The sequence below is a fragment of the Melospiza melodia genome, chromosome 26 (assembly GCF_035770615.1).
Source record: "Melospiza melodia melodia isolate bMelMel2 chromosome 26, bMelMel2.pri, whole genome shotgun sequence".
Taxonomy (NCBI): Eukaryota; Metazoa; Chordata; class Aves; order Passeriformes; family Passerellidae; genus Melospiza; species Melospiza melodia.
In genome coordinates, this window is record NC_086219.1 from 2,047,227 (window position 1) to 2,066,616 (window position 19,390).

General features: G+C 41.2%; 1 protein-coding gene across 5 annotated transcripts in view; it reads right to left on the reverse strand.

Moving 5' to 3' along the window:
* Positions 1-19,390, reverse strand: part of GNB1 (G protein subunit beta 1) — a 38,775-nt gene that overhangs the window by 12,242 nt on the left and 7,143 nt on the right. For all 5 annotated transcript variants that reach the window (XM_063177130.1, XM_063177132.1, XM_063177129.1 and 2 more), the window contains exons 2-4: positions 7,347-7,398; positions 969-1,076; positions 350-388 (exon numbers count right to left, since the gene is read on the reverse strand). In XM_063177130.1, the coding sequence (XP_063033200.1) occupies positions 350-388; positions 969-1,025 (96 nt within the window). In that variant the 5' untranslated portion in view covers positions 1,026-1,076; positions 7,347-7,398. The remainder of the gene's footprint in view (positions 1-349; positions 389-968; positions 1,077-7,346; positions 7,399-19,390) is intronic.

The following is a 19,390-nucleotide window of genomic DNA, read 5'->3' on the forward strand; positions in this document are numbered from 1 at the left end:
CTCCTCCTGCACAGATAAATGTGGCAGACACTGAAGAAGTTTAACCTCAGCAGGCCTTATGGTTCTGATTAGCAGGGTAACAACAGTGCTGCTCCCAGCTCCAGGGCACAGCATTATTTTCCATTAAGCAGCAGAAATGTGCCCTGAGTCACTCCAAGAAATCTCTGCTCAAGGCCACTGCTCTCAGGAGCTGGACAAACATGTACTTATTTCTGGAAGAAAACACCCAAAGGCAAAATAAAAAAAAAAATTTGCTACAGGAGGCAAAACCAGATTCACCTTTTTACAGCATTTGTTTTTTGTAAAGGAAATATTTTCTTAATTCCTGTTAAACTCTTGAAATTCTTACCTGAGCCAGGGTGGCATCTGCACATGCTTTCCTAGCATCCTACAAGAGAAGGAAATTAGAGAAATTGGATGGAGTTCTGTACATTTCTATCTCTCTTTTATCAAGTTAATTAAGCCCCCTGAACCCAAGGTTCAGAGAACATTTCTGTCACCCAGAGAGGACCCACACTAACAGCAGCATTACCATAATGCACTGCCTGCTGTCAACATATACTGTGCATTTAATTTGGAAATTTCTTCTTCTTTTGGAAGAAAGGCAACAAGACTTTCCCCACAAAGACACTCAAGCAGTGGAACTGCTTGTTCAGAGAGCCTCAGAGGTTTTTCAGAACTTACTGGACAGAACTCTGACAAACTTTATCACTGACCTTATTTTTATCAGTTTTTTAAACTTTAGTTATGCCCTAGCACATACAAAACTTCAGCAAGCATTCATTTTCATCAGCAATTTTGTTCATTGCTTCTGTAACTGTTACAATATAAAAGACCAAAAAGTAATTTTCTACAGCAGCCATATGTGCTTGCCCTTTCCTCATTAACTCTGGCATTGGGGGAACATTTCAGGCATCATTTCTGCCCTGCCCAGCACACACTCCTTTGGGCTGGGGCACAATACATACTCTGATTTGGTTTTTCAGCTGCTCGGCCTCCTGGCGTAACTGGTCAAGCTCGCTCATTTTCCTGTGCTAAAGGTGTGCTCCACTGCCACCTCTGAAACAACCAGAAATCTGAAAAACAGCCACAAGCAGGACTATTAGAAAAAGGCAGAATTTGAAATTATAAGTATTTTCAATCACTTCAAACTTGAAAAGAAATAGCAAACTGATTTATAAACACGGGTGGAAATGTGTGGCTGAAATCCCCTCAGTGTAAGGATGTGCTTTGCTTCCATCAAATAGAATTGGATTGATTTCTCTCCTGCAGGCCTCCTCCTTTTTTTCTTTTTTTATTCCTTTTTTCATGTTGTGATTCATTTTGTATAAATTCAACTTGTCCAAGACTGAGTGAGCAGGTAACACCAATTTTAGATGTGGAAGTCAGAACTGCCCTGCAGCTCTTCAGACCAGAGCAAGGAACCCTCCCAGAACAGAAAAAGGATTTACCCTGACACAAGCACCTGCAAAATGCTCCAAGAACAGTCTGCAACACCACAGTTATGAAAAATGTTGTTCTGCTATGTGGAGAAAAGGAATCACTCACAAATGTTCAGGGTTTTATTTGGTAACTGCTGAAATGTCTGAGATCCCAGAGCAGACTGTGACAAGAACGGGTTGTCAGAGTAAAATCAGGGAATTTTTTGGGTTGAGGGCAGGAGTTTGAGAAACCACATCCATCCATCAGACACTTCTCCCCTCTAAGCCTCTGTTTTCCCAGTATCCATAGGCACCAAATTACATTTATATATTTTATATTGGATTATTCATTTTGAGCCATTTTATTTTACCATTAGGCAAAAATCAAATTAATCTTTGCAAGACAGAGGCTTTAGGAAACATCACAACCACTGAAACCACCTCAGCTTTGCCTTTAGAGCTGCTCAGTTATTGGGCTGTTCCCCAATATCACAACCATTAATATTTCCTATTAAATGTACAACTTATCTTTGAAAATCTCTGCTCCAGAAAGATACTGTTGGCATTTTCTACAACATTCCACATCCCCAACTCAGCTGTTCCTTAATTCTGTGTTTTAAAATTTCTGCAGCTTGATAGCAATGGAAGATGCTGAAGAAACATGCTGATGAATTTTATCTTTTACTGCAGAACAAATTAATTGGTTCCAATTTCAAATACTACACAGAACACCTGGAGTTTATCAATTGATATTGCTAATGTGTGATTTTAGAACATTTTATTAGCCTGAATTGACCCTTTACCATTAAATAAAGGAAATGCTTTGCTAGCAGCTTTACATATTATTCTGTTAGGAATTAATCAGCTTATTTATCTTTGCAAGCATGTGGGGTTTGTTTTCCTCTCAAAGCCCTTCCCAAGGAGAAAGATGAGGAGAACTTCCACATTTTTATGCAGCCACAATAACAGAGAACAGACTGTCAAGGTAAATTAGAGTAGTAGAACAAACATCACTGTTAAAAGAAGCTTCAAAATAGTTTAGGCTTCAATATTCCCTAAATATTTCTATCCCCCATAGCCAGACTTAGGCTGCAGCTCTCTCCATAGTAGTTATTCCAAACTGAAAACCTCTAGGAACAGATGCCAGATCTTGTCACAGCATCATTTACCATTTTTTCCTCTTCTCTGAAACCCACAGTATCTGAGAAAAGGAATTTTAGTTGGCTTCTCTCCCAAAACTCACTCACACAACTCCAAGGCCCTTTCCCTTCGTTTGAAACTGGGTTTGTTCCTCTCCCTGCTGCTCCCAGGGTCATCTCTAAGCCCCCTGAGGATTGCTTGGTCAGCTCAGCCCAAATCCAGCTAAGACAAAACCCATCCTGAGTATTTCATTATCCTGCTTTTCTCTGGAATGCTCTTTTGTTTTCTCAAGCTGTTTTGTTCATTTTACATCTCAGACAAACACTCTGGGCTGGATATCTGTTAAAATTTGGAGCATGTCACACCTGGTAAAACACTAATGCACTGCTTTTGTCACAAAGGGTTAATTTAGAATAAACTGTGATTTTTCAGATCTTTCAGCTTCTTCACTTCTAGTTCTGCCATTCTGAGTTAATATATAACAATTTCCCACTAAGCAAACACTGACCACTCCACACAAAGAATTTAGAGATGCTATCATTCCCATTTCAGAGCAAGAAATGCCAAAACTTTGGTGCTCTGCCCAAGGTCACAGCAACTCACTGATGAGATGCAATAAAGACTCAGGACACCAAGAATTCAGCTGCAGGTACAAGGATCCACAGGGAAGATTTTCCATATTTTACATGTAGCTTTATTTAAAACTACAATAGAGGAATAATCTCACGTCAGTCAGAGCAGATATCTCTCCTTAAAATAGCACCCATTTCTTTCTGCAGAATTTGTGCACTGTGAGAGAGAATTCTCTGGCATTTAAATGAAACAAAGCTTTGCATGGAACAGGGAGATGAACCCTTATCATAGGAAGAAAGTCACATTAAGAAAGTTCATTTTCCCATCTTGAAGATAGATCCACTCTGAGAATTCCAACTTAGCCCCTGTGCATCCCAAGCAACTCCAAACTGAGCTGCCTTTCTGCCAGCATCCATAGGAATTGTTTAGAGCACATTTCCACATTCTCTTCGTAGTCTTTGTTGTTTCAACATCAACAGGAAGTGCTAATTCCTGCCAACAGGACTGAACTCACTCAGGAAATGACAACCCTGCAGCAGCCAAGGGCTTTAAAATATAGGAGTTCTCTGAAGTAAACTGTAAAATTGATGGGACAAACAGCAAACCAGCTTGGCTGTTCCACTATTTCTTTTATACTGAGCTTTAGACAATTGAATTTATGGTAGAAATACGAGATTTGTGGGAGGAAAAAAGGGTTCCAGCCTCCCATGTCCTTTTTAGCTATGCTGTAAATCAAAGCTTACTAGTATTGTATTTTAAAAAGTATCTTTAAGGGGATCAGGTGAGGTCAGAAGAATGTATGGGGGAAAATGCTTTTATCCATTCTCACTCTTGATAGATGGGAAATTTTATACAATTTATTTATATTACAGACATGGGCCATATATTGAACAGTCTCTGCTCAGCACAAACAAGCACAACTGAGTATCATGAAATAGATTTTTATTTCTTGGCATGTTCTAAAGGCATTTAAACAAGAAAGTTTCTAGAAGAATCTGTAAGCTTGATGTGGATGCTGATCCTATTTCTGCAATTTTCAAAGAAGTTACTGCATTCCAAATCAAGGAAAAAAGTCACTGCTCAAGTTCCACACTCCTTTCCCCAAATTCCCCCAGAGTTGTGCAGAAATAGGAGCCAAACCCCTGCTTACCTCACTTTGCCTGGCCTATGTCAGTGTGTCCCTGCAGGCAGCTCCTCAGGAATAAAATTCACTTTCTCCAACCCCCTCAAGACCTTCCCAGGGCTGAAGTGCTTAAGTGTCTGTGCTCTAAGCTTATTTGCCCTAATCCTGTTGAGCAGAGCACCTTGTGGGTAATTCTCCCCTTGCTGGGCAACAACCTGTGCACCTCAGGGCATTCCCTGTCCCCCTCCTCCAGGTGACCCAAATCCCTCATTTCTCACAAGGTACCCATGGAAAAGTCACTTTGTTCCTCTGTTTCCCACACAGGAAAATCATCTGACTTTGCCTGATTTGTTACTTTCCATATACAACAAAACTTCACAATTCAGCTGTGTCAAAAGGATCAAGAAACAGCTCAAGGTTTGCTCTTCTCTAAAATGAGCTGTATTGATGTATAAAAGGATGTATGTCCAGTCAGATGTGTCCCCAACAGCTTTGCACTGAATTTTTCAGCTGCAGGAAGCCTTACAGAGCTTCCATGTGCTTCCTGCAAATGGAGATACACTCAGCATCCCAGTGGACTGATTCTTATTTAAAGAATAAGAATAATTCACTCACTGCTCAGAAAACAGTGGCAGAAAAGAACTCAACTCCACTCATTTCACTGTAACAACTCCAGTGTCCTTTCCACAGCTCAAGGTGTTAATCCAATTAAATCCAGTTATTAAAACCAAGGTATCATTAACACCCTCACATTTATTTGTAGCCTGATGCTTGAGAGCTGGATACAACTCATCCAAACACTGTTAAATATTATTCCTCTCTGAAATTCCTCTGCTGGTAACAGCAATGAAGCAATGCTTACTAAAAATTTATTTATTTAATTTTCTTACACCATTCCTATTTAAAAAAAAAAGGATGGAGTATTCCACCCTCTCTCAGTCCTGAGAATAATCTCTAGAAATAAAAGAAAAAACCCCACATTTGAAATCACAGCTATCATTAAGTCAAATATTTTGAATTTCTATCCCTTGCTGGTCAAACTTTGCTTGCCACAAGGTATTTTTAGCACAGCCTAACACAATCCCACCAAGCCACTGTGGATGCAAAGTCTGGTAACACAGAGGGTTTAAAGCCAAATTGTTCATATTTTACTCAAGCACAGAAACTTTCTAAGGAGGTTCAGCAAAAATCCCTTTTCTGCCACGAACAGCCTGGCTGACATTTCTTCCCTCAACCTCTTTCCTGCCAATACCCATCACTCCAACATGGATGAAAAGCAAAATATTTGCAAAATCAGAGCCCAAACCTAACAAGGAGCTGCCAGCATGGCCAGCAGACAGTCCCAGAGCAGGACATCTGATTAAATGAAGCTGTGCTAATCTAGCAGATAGCACAAATCCTATTAGCAACAGGCACAGCAGCTTGGACATTTCCACAATGACAAAGGAATTATCCACAACTCTGTTAGTTACAGTGAGCTGACGTCACTGCCTTGGGAAAGCTGAGGGCTCTTTTTGTTTGCAGGAGCAGAGATGGATTCCTTGGCTCTCTTTTACTCAGTGGGAAATGCACTCAGACCAGGACTGCTGGTGGAACAAATCTGAGGTGTTGTCTCTCATTTATATGAACTAAAATTGAAGAAAAAATTCAGTCCCCGAGCTCCACTTGCCTTCTAAACACAGTTAAACACCATGGTATCTATTTCTATGATATTTCTATGATATCCATTTAAATTAATTTTCTAGGATATCTATTTTAAAAGCTGAGGGTTCTTTTTGTTTGCAGGAGCAGAGATGGATTCCTTGGTTCTCTTTTACTCAGTGGGAAATGCAGTCAGATCACAATTGCTTGTGGAACAAATTTGAGGTGTTCACTCACATTTATATGAAGTAAAACTGAAGAAAAAAAATCAGTCCCTGAGCTCCATTTGCTTTCTAAGCAGAGTTAAATACCATGATATCTATTTCTATGATATTTCTATGATATATATTTTAATTAATTTTCTATGATATCTATTTTTAAAAGCTGAGGGGTTTTTTTTTTTGTTTTCAGGAGCAGAGATGTGTTTGTTTCCTTGGTTCTCTTATCCTGTGGGAAATGCAGTGAGATCAGAATTTCTTGTGGAACAAATCTGAGGTGTTGTGTCTCTCATTTATATGAACTAAAATTGAAGAAAAAATTCAGTCCTTGAGCTCCACTTGCCTTCTAAACACAGTTAAACACCATGATATCTATTTGTATGATATTTCCATGATATCTATTTTAAAAAGCTGAGGGTTCTTTTTGTTTGCAGGAGCAGAAATGGATTCCTTGTTTCTCTTTTATTCTGTGGGAAATGCAGTGAGATCAGAATTGTTGGTGGAACAAATTTGAGGGGTTCTCTCTGCCATTTATATGAACTAAAACTGAAGATAAAATTCAAGGTCCCCCTGGATCCAGAGGGAGATATGGGCAGAGGAATAAAACCTGCTGCCTGCCTTTAGAAAACCAATAAATATCCAGTAATTGAAAATATCAGATTTAACTCTGCAAATACTTGGCCAATTAGCAAATGTTCCTCACAGACATTCAAGCTAAACTCTGGAAGGTAATGAAGATTTTACTGCTCCAAGAACAACAGTAATAATTACAATTACACAGAATATAAACTCTGGAACTGTTAGGTTCTGTTTAAATAACAGTGACACATTGAAAAGAACATTCTGACAAGAACCACTTTGCTCAAAAGAAATTTGGCCTTCTTTTGTCAAACATGGTGGAGAAGTAATTTTTCATTCATGAGAGAATGACTATTCTCATCATTTTATTTATTACAGCTCCCTGCCCCACTGAGATGAAACAGTTTCAGCTGTGCTCTCCCTGTGCTTTGCCAGCTCCCTCTCTGACAGAGGCAGGCACTCACATCTATTATTTAGCAGCTTTCCTGGCCATTTTAAATCCTTCCTGTTGACACAAGAACACACATGCTAAAGGAGAAAAAACTTACTTTAGGTTTGCATAGATGAGCAGCCAAAAATCTGAATTAACCACTTTTTAAAAATAGGATTTTTCTCAGGGAGTATGAAAAAAAATCTTTTTTCTCTACTTACATTTTCTCTCACTACAGTAGAAAGCCAACTTCTGCTGTCAAACATGTAAATTCTGGAAAAAAAAAAAAGACACCAAAACCACAATTAATGTAATCACCACAAAAGAGCATTGATTTCTCAATAAACCTAACAGAAATTAAACTACTAAAGTGCAGATATTCCTGTGAGCTAACTTGAGCATGGAGGAAATGGGCACAGGTTTATTTACTGTAACACAACCAAAAGATGACTTTGTGTCAAGCAGCTCATTTTGACCTTCTTTTCCCATAAAACTCTTGCAATCCTGAGATCATTTTCCTGCCCCAGTGACAGAGAAGTCCATGCTGTTAGAGAATTTAGGATGAGAAGAAAATACAGTATCAGTCACACAATTTTCACTGCTACAAAGTGTCCCCTCCCCAAATCAGCATTTTCAACACACTGGAATTATTTCTGCTCAATCCTGCCCCTGAGCTCCCTTTGCCTTGTAAGCACAGCTAAATATCATGATATCTATTTTATCAGAAGAAGTTACATAAACCTCCTACTAATGAGCTCAGTGAGAGCACACCATTCTCTGCAAGAGTTACAACTTTAATCACTAATGGTATCACAAAGTACAGAGAGAATTGACACATTCAGGAACTCTCACAGGCTGGACTGCTCTGCTTTAACACACTGCTTTAGCAGCAAGGGGAAAATGTAAGAAGTTTTGGAATTGTTTTTTCTCCAGGCAGCACAAAGCAATAATTCAGTTCATCCCAAGATGTGAAACACTGACAAGCACTTCCACATCCCAACACCTGCATCTGGCTCTGTCACACACCCAGACAGAGCTGGGGTGATGCCAGGGACCCCTCAGTGCTCAAAGCTGCTCCATCAGTACAGCTGAGATTATTGTGAGCACAAAGCAACAAGGTACTGAAGCAAAATGACCTTAAATCAGAAAATCAGCCTAAAACCCCACACACTTGCAACTGAAATCTCACACAAAATGCACATTTCTGATTTTACAGTTCACTACAAGCTGGAGAATTTACAAACCACTCCAGTGTCTGGTATGGAGGTTAAGCTACTTAGGATATGGATCATCCTCACCCAAGCTCATTTATAGATAAACATTTTAATGCTGTGATTATGAAACCATCACAGAGTAAGCAGTTTTGCTTGTTACTGCCAGAACAACACACTTTGGGACATGAACAGTAACTCACACTCAGAGGCCAAACTCCACTCCCAAACACAAAACCATGACATGACCATTTTAAATTCTGAAAATGCAGCAACTCCTGTCAACTTCCAGAAGTCCTGACAGGAAAAAAAAAAAATTTGCCCTCACTACAGAGATAATGAAATCGAATGAAATTCTGAAAGAATTACCTGAAATGTAAACAAGTAAATTTATGCTGGTGCTCTAAGAGCACACAGAATACACAACAGCAAAGGGCAAAGCACACACACCATTACTGTCCTGTGCTGCACCCTCATTAATGCAGGAGAGGTGCTGCAGATTTCATTTGCCTTCTGCAAAAAAGAAAAAGAAAAACAAAACAAGCTACTTTAACCAGCCTGCAAGAAGAGCAAAGGAGCATAACAGCAAACTTTCCCATCAAAGTTGAGTTTATTTTTCAAAGGGTTAAAGTTTCTGCTGGATGCTCGCAGAACGCGGTCCTGGCAACGGGAGATATTTTAAATTCTACCTTAAAGATGGAGCTCATTTAAGGACAAAAGCAGACAAGCTACTCATGAAAAAAAGATCTGCATTGCCACAAGCTTCCATTTTTAGCTAAAATGTAGCCTGGTAAAAGCAACATGAAAATGAGAGGCCAGTTCACTCCCTGCACCACAGCAGTGCCCAGCAAAGTCCTTGTGAGGAGCTGCACACGCTGCCCTGGCAGCCCTGCTGAGCCCAGAGCTGCAGCTCCCTGACACCAGAACTGGGCTTTCACAAACACCAGAGAACAACAAGTTCCACAGAACACTGGGAGCATGGTTCAAGTGGTTAAACCATCCCACCAAGGCAGCTGGAGGAGAGCCAGCCCCACACAGGGCTGGTGCTCCACATGGCCACAGCCTCCTGCTGCAAGAGAACAACCAGCACAGCCACTTGGGCTGAAAACGAGTAAAGTAACTCCACAAGTCACAAACTTCTTCATTTCTGGGTAAAGCTGCCCTCACTGACTGCTGCTAGCCCAGTATCCTTTGTTCTTTACAGACACTGAAGCAGTCACTCTGAGCTGACAACTCAGCCTGAAATTTCAGAGAATTCACAGAATCCCCAGCTTGGAAGAGACCTTAAAGATCATGGAGTCCAACCCAGCCCCAACCCCTCAACTCAACCCTGGTACCCAGGGATGGTGACTCCAGCACCTCCCTGCTTCCTGGGAATTCCCTAAATTCTCCCAAATTCACAGAATTCCACCAAATTCACAGAATCGCCAGGCTGGAAGAGACCTTCAAGATCACAGAGTCCAACCCAGCCCCAACATCTCAACCAAACCCTGGCACCCAGTGCCACATCAGGGATGGGGACTGCAGCACCTCCCTGGGCAGCCATTCCAGAACTTTATCCCCTTTCTGTAAAAATCTCCTTCCCAATATCCAACCTGAATTTCCCTTGGTGCCGCTCGAGGCTGTGTTCTCTGGTTCTGTCAGTTCCTGGAGAAAGAGCCCAGCCCCACCTGGCCACAGCACCTTTTTCAGGAATTGTAAGATGGATAAGGTCACCCCTGAGTCTGCTTTTCTGCAGATAAACACCCCCAGCTCCCTCAGTTCTTCCTCACGGGGTTTGTGCTCCAAGCCCCTCACCAACCCAGTTCATCTCAACTCCAGGTACAAGTCTACTCATGAAGATCTCAGCAGAAGACACCAACTTTTTTCATGAGGCTGGGGAAAGCAGGGAAGAAAAGGAAGACAAAGAACTTGGAAGAGTATGGAAAACATTTTGAAATGTTTTAACATCATAGGAAATGTGAATAACCCTCCAAAATGGAGCAACTTCCTCAGCAGATGAAACACACTCACTGTACCCTCTCCAAAGCCATTAACAGATAAACACGTTTTTCTCTTGACCTATGGATTCAATGAAGGGTTTAAACCCCAAATATTCTGGATGTAATCCCAACCTCCTCAAGACTGCTTTCCACACACACTGAACTCCATGCCAAGGCTGAATATCTGAACTGTGCAAAGGCATCCTTGTGTTCAAAACACAGCAATTCATGCACAGGGATGTGGGGCCAGGAATCAGAGAAGATTCTGAGGATCTGCCTCAAAGCCTGGGATGGGATTTGCCCATGACCCCCAGCAGTTGTCCCTGCTGTAGGAAGGTGGGAGATGTGTTCATGGGGGATGCAATCAATGTATAAACAGGTATTTGAGGCTTCATTCACACAGCTTAACGTGGATCTCAACCAACCCCAGTAAAAACTGATTTTCATGACCATTACACCACGTGAATCTTAAAAATGTCTTGCAGAACACATCCTCCTGCAAGAGTGGCACATAGGGTTGTTTTAATCGAGGCACTTAAACAAAAATAACTGTACTGAAGGGGAAGAAAAAACCAAAAAATCCCCTCAAACTACCCAAAAACCAACTAGCAAACCCCAGTACCACTATTAAGATAAAGCAGCAATTTGAAGTGAAGCTGCTGTGCTGCTCTGCCCCCTGAGCCAGCAGGGATGGCTGGATGGAGCCAGGCAGTTCCTAATTCAGGAACTCCTGCACAGGTACCCAGCAGCACCAGCACTGCAATGTATCACCTCTGAGGCAGAGATAATGGCTGTGAAACAGCAATGCAAGCTGGTTTATTAAAATCATTCCTTACAGTCTGCATGGCTGATTATTATCACAGAACAGCAGCTAGATGCTCAAGGGATTATTACAGCACCTTGCCAAAGCACTGCCAGCATCCTGAAATTCCAATGTAATTAAGTCTCAAATTTCAACTTTCAAGATTGTTCTGAATACAAAAAACTCCCCAAAAATTCCCATCTTCAGTTTAATGGCCAACTAAAACCATTAAGTGCTCTAGCAGACAGCTGGAAGCTCAAAGGATGTTTCAGGATCTGCATGTGCCCCTCCAAGGATTAGGTAATTCCAGATCAGAATTTCCTTGGGGACTGCAGAACTGGAGTCCAGAAATCCAAATCTTTGCTGTCCCCTCCTCCAAGGGCAGCTTTGAAGTCCAACCTAGAGAAGTATAAATTAATAATTCCAAATTCCTAAATCTAAATACACTTATTTGAAGTCTCCTTTCTGGGAACCACCTGCCATGTCTGTAATTTCCCAGCTCACCAAATCTGAAAATCAAGCAGGACCTTCCTAAAACAGGTTTGCCAAAGAGCTCACCCTGCTAGGGACAACAGGAGATTGTACAACTCCTTGAAAACTTCCTGAAGCACTTGTGTGGTGCAAGGCCAGCACAGCTGAATGTTTCTGTGGGAGGTTTGGCTGCTTCTGGTGCTGAAGAATTGCCAAGTTCCCAGCTGAAGCAGTTGCTGTGCTCAGTAGACATTTTTCCATATATTAGTGGGAAGTACACACAAAACAAGCATCAGGTCCATCAGTGTTAATGCTCATCTTGCAGCAGCCACGTTGGCTGGCTGGAGTGCTCACAAATTTCCATTTTCAATGGAGTGTGTGACTAAAATGATAATTACACAAGTTAAAAATAGCTGCAACTCAACAACCTGATTTCATCAGTGCTTCACTGTTACCTATAGCTCCATAGGGAAGGACAGGTTGCATTTCTGGAGTCACTGTGCTGAGAGTTTCAGAGTTTTTGTGTGTTTTGTTTCAAGTAGAAGAACTCCAGAAATGTTTTCTTCCTGAAGAAACTTCTGTACTTTTTCTGCTCAGCTTCATGTATCTAAAATCACATCAGGAATTAAAAAAAAATTCTCCTTGCTGCACAGAACACAGGAAAATTGTTGGTTAAAGAATAAAGGTGAGTCTACAGTTCTGGCAAAGTTCTGGCCACGTTCCTTCATCTGTAACCTCACTGACACAAACCAGCAGGAAACACCAGGCAGAACAGACTCCAAAGCACCAAACTGCCCCCAGTGAGGCACTGAGGCAATCCACAAGTGCCTCACTGCTTTAATCTGGCACTTCAGAATGCAAACCCCCACAAAAATAATAAAAAACCCAGAACAAACCAAATAATAACACAAAAACAACAAAAAAGCCCAAACAAACCCATCCACCATAAATAGCTGCTGCTATTCAGAAAAAAAAAAAACTCCAAAATACATAAAAAACAAAAAAAAAGAAGAAATAAAAAATTAAAATTAACCTTTTATTTCTGAAAATTAAACCTTGCAAAACCCAAATTCAGCAAGGCACTTCCACATTCCAAGTCCCAAATTGCAAGCACTGCCTCAGAGGAACAGGGCATTTCTGTCTCCTCCAAAACTGCTCCAGAATATGAATAATTCACCACAAAAGTTCAACTTCAGTGCTCAAATCCCCCAACATGCCAGAGGTTGTTACCACCAGTAACACAACACAACACCTCCTGAAAGGCACCAAAATGCAAATTCTGCAGAATCCAACAGCTCTTCTTGCAAGGCTCCATTTTCCAAGGAGTCATCCCTCCCTCTGCTGAACAAGGAGTTGAAAATCAACTTTTTGGATAGCTCAGCACCTTCTCAAAACAGCAGCCTGCCAAGGAGACAATGCAAAGATCATGCAATAAACAGCTCTGGTGGGCTCAGGGTCCCCTCCTGCACAAATTCCAGCTGCCTGCATGGCAGCCACAGCCCCATGCTGCCAAATACTCACATTTCCTGATGCTAATCCCATGACCTACATTTAAAAAAAGAATCATCCTGATGTAATATTTAAGCACAAAAAGCTGGACTCTAACAGGTCATTTCATTAATCCTTTCTAAATGCATCTGGAAGCCATGTGCATTATTAAAAAAAATCATTTTAATATTCTAGGTACAGCAGAAAATTTCTGTAAAAAACTAAAAGAACTGATATTACAAGTTTAACAGAGGCCTAAAGGCAAATGCTTAAAATAGCACTTTTTAAAAAGAAGGTCTTAAGAGATCTTTGAAGTAGTTCACTAATATTAATACCTCCTGGGACTTTAGTGACCCAAGTCCAAACATTTCCTAACTACATCTCTTCTGTCTTCCTCTCAAAGAAATTCCCATTTAAGAGCATTTTTACACTTCCTGATAAGAGGCAGGCATGGAAAGTTAACTTATTTTAAGAACAAACATTACTGGTATTTACTGTCAGTTTTCAACAAAGTTGTATTTATTAAATCATTATAAACCAATATTCTAGATTTTATTCCAATTTATCTCCATGCAGTTAGGCCTTCTGAAGAGCAATACATTTGCAGAAAACCTCAATTTTATCCAACTATTCAGTGATGTTTTTACTGTCTTCTTTCCTGATTTTACCATTTAAAAAGAATGCAAAAAATCCAAAACCAGAGTAAAAACTTAAAATCTGCTTATGCATCAATTTCTGCTTATGCATCAATTTCTAGCTACATTTATCAAAAAAAGTCACTGAAAACTGTCACTTCCTAAAGTATCCCTTTATCCAAACCCAGTTTTGCTGTCACACACTCCCAGACATCTCCCTTCAGACTGACAAACAAAACACATGCAGCACTGAAGGAGAATAAATTACTATTAATTAACCAACAGAGAAATGACTAAGCATTTATTACTAGATGCTTCCATCTGCAGAGCCTCACAGTACCTGAACAGTTGTTTCTTTCTTCAGCTGCCATCTCTCACTGCTTCCTTCAGCTCTTTCATCATGAACCTCCACTTTTTACTGCTGCTTTCACTTCATTTGCAAAGGCACCAGAATCTGTGTTTACCTAAGCAGGGCAGAGCACATGCAGCACAGGAATATTGCAGTCCTGCTTCAATAATTAATAACCAAAGTAAGACTGCAATATTCCTGTGATATTACCAAGCAATGCCATGGGATCAGGGTATTATCTTTTGATATAATGTGTGATTTCTCGTGTCTATCAGCTGGATCTATAGGTTTGGGGTAGGTCACAATCCAAGCTACACACAGAACATTTTCTGCTAGAAGCCAGAAATGGAAGCACACAGCTGGAGGAGGAGCTCACAGTGTCCCAGGGTGACAGAACCATTACACAGCAAATAAAAACACTTTACATGCCTGAATTCATTGAGTTGTTTCTTTTTAATGGAAGTCAGCATTAAAATCATGTTTATTCAGGTATCAAACCAAGTTTTTAATCCACACTTTAAGAACATGCTTATAGTAAATTGCAATCCTATTAAGAAATGTAATTCTTGAGAATTCCCCTTAAGTATCCAAATATTGTCTTTTAAAAGTCACTTCTGGGTAAGCCAATTTTCAAGTAGCCTTCAGTTCATTTTCTGTGATTTAGAAATGCTCAGAAGTCCTCACAAAGACTGATGGATTTCTCTAGCAGGATGATGTTCTGCTCACCTCTCCCCAAATATTTCCCAGGAGGGGCTGAGGAGAGCCCAGCATGGATCACACTGCACTGAATCCCCAGGAAATCACAAGAAATGAATGGGGAGATGCAAAACGTGGCAGAGGCACCTCCTGCTCCCAAAATCCTGAAGATTACAATGAAATCCATCAAGTGGATCAGCTGCCCTGGCAGGGATTAAAGTGTAAGGGAACAAGTGGGTTCCAAAAGCTTGCATGGGATTTCTCTCAGCTCTGCCTGCCAACACATCACATCTGGCTTGGAATGATCTTCACCTTGTTAAAAATCATGGGCTGGTTCAGATATTGCCATCAGTGACATCAGCAGGTACACTGAGATCTTCACTACAATATTTATTACATTAGAGGAGGAAATGGGTTATGTGATCACTTATTTACAACACCAAAAAAAAAAAAAACCAGAAACAAATATTGAGGAATAGACATGAAAAATACTAACACAAAAAGTAAACCAGTAACATTCTGTGCCTGCATAAGCACAGGAAATCAGCAGAAATCCCCATTATTGTATTTGGTATTTCCATACATTTTAGCTCTGCTATTTTATCAACAGGAGCTGAATCATCCATTTTGTTCTGCATGTGCCAGCTAATAAAGAGTCAACTGAGTCAAGGGAGAACCAACTGCTTCCTGTCTACACCCTTTTAAAAAACACAACCAACTTCCAGAAAGCCACACTCAGCTACCCTGCTTTTACATCCTTGCAAGTAAATCCATTTAAAAACAAGGATGAAGGGTGAAGCAAACTGCCATAGCCCTACTCTTGATCTGAGGGAGACATTTCCAGGTGCAGAGAGATCCTTTATGGCCAGTTTGCCTCTGAGCAGCATTTCCCTGATTGCTGAGCAGCTCCCAGGCTGCCATGTCTCAGGGCACCAGGGCCCACAGACAGTAATGAGGGGCACTAATGAGAACCGCATTGTGTTTCCAGGAGCAGCAAGGCAGTCCATGTTCTACCAAACCCCAATTGTGCTTCTCCAAACGGATCAAGAGCTGCACCCAAAATGCTTTTTGCTGTCAGCATCAAATCCTGAGAGAGCACTTCAGAATCCAGGGATTCTTCCTCCTGCTCTGCCTTAGAAGCACTCAGAGAAAGCAAGCAAGCTCCCACTGTATTAAGCTTTTATGAAGTAAAAATAATAAGGAGAAAAATGCAAGAGAAGCAACAAAAGTGAGCCCATCTTGGAGGCAGGCTGGACCTGAGTTGATAACTACCTCCTCACCACAGCTGCTGTCACATCTGCCCCAACAAAAATAGGGGAGTTAAGACATTGGAACAAACCATCTGCTCCTTTGTGCCTCTGCTACACAGACTGTACAAAGCCTCAGAGATCAGCTAAAAGCAAAATATTCATTCTTTACAACCATGGAAAAGATCTTTATCCAAGCCCTAGCTAAAAACCAGAATACATTCAATTCACTGAAATAAGAATGTAGTGTTCAAACAGCACAGTGATCTTCAGTAAGAGATTAACAGAGCACTGTTAGAACAGTTTAGCTATACCATGACAAACAGCTGCTTCCCAGCACAGTCTGAAGAGAAGAAGCATTTCAGTGGACCTTAAAAATCAACAAAATATATTATATGCATATAACAGATAAAAGATACTCAGCAGAGATTAAAATATGGCATTTCTCACATCTTTTCACCCAAAACAGACTGAGCAATACTTCCTTCTCCAGGCCCAAAATCAACATGCCCCATCTTTAATCAGTGTGCAAGCAGCTCCATTCCTTTGGAGAGCAATGATTTATGCTCATTCATTTCTCCCAATTCTGTATTTTGCTACGAACTGTTTGTACAAAATAAGGTACAGGAGAACAAGAAAAGCAAGGCTGAGCCTGAAAAGTGGAGTAACACAGGAGACCTTGAATGCATCAGACTGAGAAGTGCAGCTTGGGAACACACAAGGCAGCAGTGCTGATAGGAGAGCACAGCCCAGGGCCAGGATCACAGCAGAAAGCACAAAGGTACAGCAGGAAATACTCAATTCACCCTTGGACACTCCTCTTCCCAAGGGATCTGCTCTAACTCTCTGAAAACTTCTGCTGTTAATCTTTAAATATCAATTGCATTCCTGGAGATGGCATCTATCTTGTTAGGTGATCAAAATATAGAGGAAAATATGATAAATAGGAAAAAAAAGTAGGTAACACCAGGGAATTAACTGAGAACAACAAAACTGAAAACATCAGAAGATAATCCCACCTATTTAATGGAAAAAAAAAATACCTGCAAAGTGGTGCCAAAGCAGCAGCCAGGTTGGGTGGTTGAGCCCTGGAGCTGCTGGGGTTCTGCTCTGGCATTCAGCCCCTCTGGAGGAGCACTGGGTGCTTTTCTGGAGCTCCTGAGGTTCTGCTCTGACATTCAGCCCCTCTGGGTGCTTTTCTGGAGCTGCTCAGGTTCTCCCTGCCTCCCCTCTGGACGAGCACTGGGTGCTCCCCCCCAGAACCTCTGTCCCTGAGCCAGCCCTGCTCGAGCTCCCCCACCCCAGAGCAGCAGAGGCACTCAGGATAAACCACAGCACTTCCTGCAATGCTGAACTTCAGAACTTCCTGAAACTCATCTGCTGCCCATGGTTAGGAGAAGAAAGGAAGAAAGGAAGAACTGGAAGTCAAACCAATCAATTTGATTTCAGTGTCCAAGGTGTCCATGATATTTGAGCTTCCACATACAGAAACCCACTTCCCCAGCAGCTGAGGCACTTTTTGAAGACTCCACTACTTTGTGAAGATTTCAATTCATTAATAAATGGCTCCTGCTGAGTTTTATTTTCTGTGAGTACTCCCCAGCATTGCCACAAGGAACCTGCCCAGTGAGTCTGCAGGCAGGGGGCAGATAACCTCTGCCAGCTGCAGAGAAATGCAGCACAACTGCAGTGCCAGGAGCATCAGGAGCCTGCCCTGATCTTTGTCCAGGCACCACCTTTGTTACACACACAGCCTGACTCCAGAGCTGCCATGCAGGGAATGTGCCACAGGAACATCAAGCATCTGCTCAGCAAAGCTCCTCAACCAGGACAGATCAGCTTCTTTCAACATTTCAGCAGACTATCACATTTACTTTGTTTTTCTAGACAAACAGAGAAAATTACCACACCAACCTCCCAACATATTTGTGAAAAACAACAAAACCCCTCAGAGTTTTGGGAAGCAAAATGATAAAATGCAAGAGGACCATGACCAGATTTCCTCTCAGCATCTTGAGGCAGTGTAGGCCTGCTCTGTTCAGCTCTGTTGTGTCACTACATTTTGTTTCCAGTACATAAGTTTTGTATTATGCAGTCATAACTATTTTTTTTTAGATTTTAGATATTGAAGCCTAAGTTTACTTTTAATTTTGAGATTCAAGCATTGCTACATTCAACACATACCTTGAACCACTTGGTGTTAACCAACATGTATCAGCTCCAATGTAATTTAAATCAAGTTAAACACGACACAACTTCACACATATGACTAAACCAGACTTTCTGCAAGGGCTTTCACCACCAAGATCTTACAGGAAAATATCAGTATTGCACATATTTCAAACTAAGAAGTAAGTTCAAGGACTTGTGATCAGTGCTGTTGACAGAGTGAACATTTCTGCCTGGCCTTACAAATTTTACTACTGAAGATAACCAAGCATTGACTTTCAAGATCTCTGCATCAACAAAAAAAGGCAAATTTCTACCATCTTCTGCATGGCTTTAACCTTGGAGCTTTGACCCACCTCCTACCCCTCATTTGTTTTGGTAAATCTCTTAAACACCTACAGAACTCCAAACAGTGGGACTGAATACAAAGTGATTTGTGTGATATAAGAGATTGAATTTCTCCAGTTCCCCACAGATTACAGAAGGGCAGCAGCACCCCAAGCTTGCACATCTGGACAGGACATGAGATCTCCAACAACATCTGTAAGCTCAACATCCTGCCCAGGCACCCTCAGGAAAAGAAATCTGGGAAAATATCCCATGTTAGCACAGATGTGCCAGTGAGAAAGCCCTTCCAGTACAGAACACCCCATTAACACTGGCCATGTGTATTTCTCTATCAATTCAAGTTAAACTCCAATTTTGAGGCTCACAATTAAAGATTCTTCTGTCAGATCACTGTTGGAAATTTTAATGTTTCACAAAAATACAACAAAACCCACTCAGCTTGTCAAATAATTCATGGTTCTGCAAATAATTTTAGATAACCTCTATTTATTGACAGATTTTAGTAAATCCTGAAATGGCAGGATAAACACAGAGCACGTGTGCCTGAGAGGACTTTTAAGATGGTTCCCTACCCCTAACCCAAGCCAGGAAAAAAGCCAGAAATGCAGTAAGAAATGGAGATGTACAGAAGGAACAGCTCACCTGTAACAGCTCAGCAGAAACTCTTTTTCTTTAAGAAAGAAAATAACAGAGCCATCAGCTGCTGTGATGAAGGTTACTGTAACAAACACAATCCCTTCCTGTCAGCGAGGCCAACACCCACAGCTGCCTCCCTCAAAGTCACACAAAAGCCTTGAAATTCCTCCTTTATTCCCTCATCCCCAAACCAGTTTGATTTTCTAATGAGGATGAGCCAAATCAGCACTG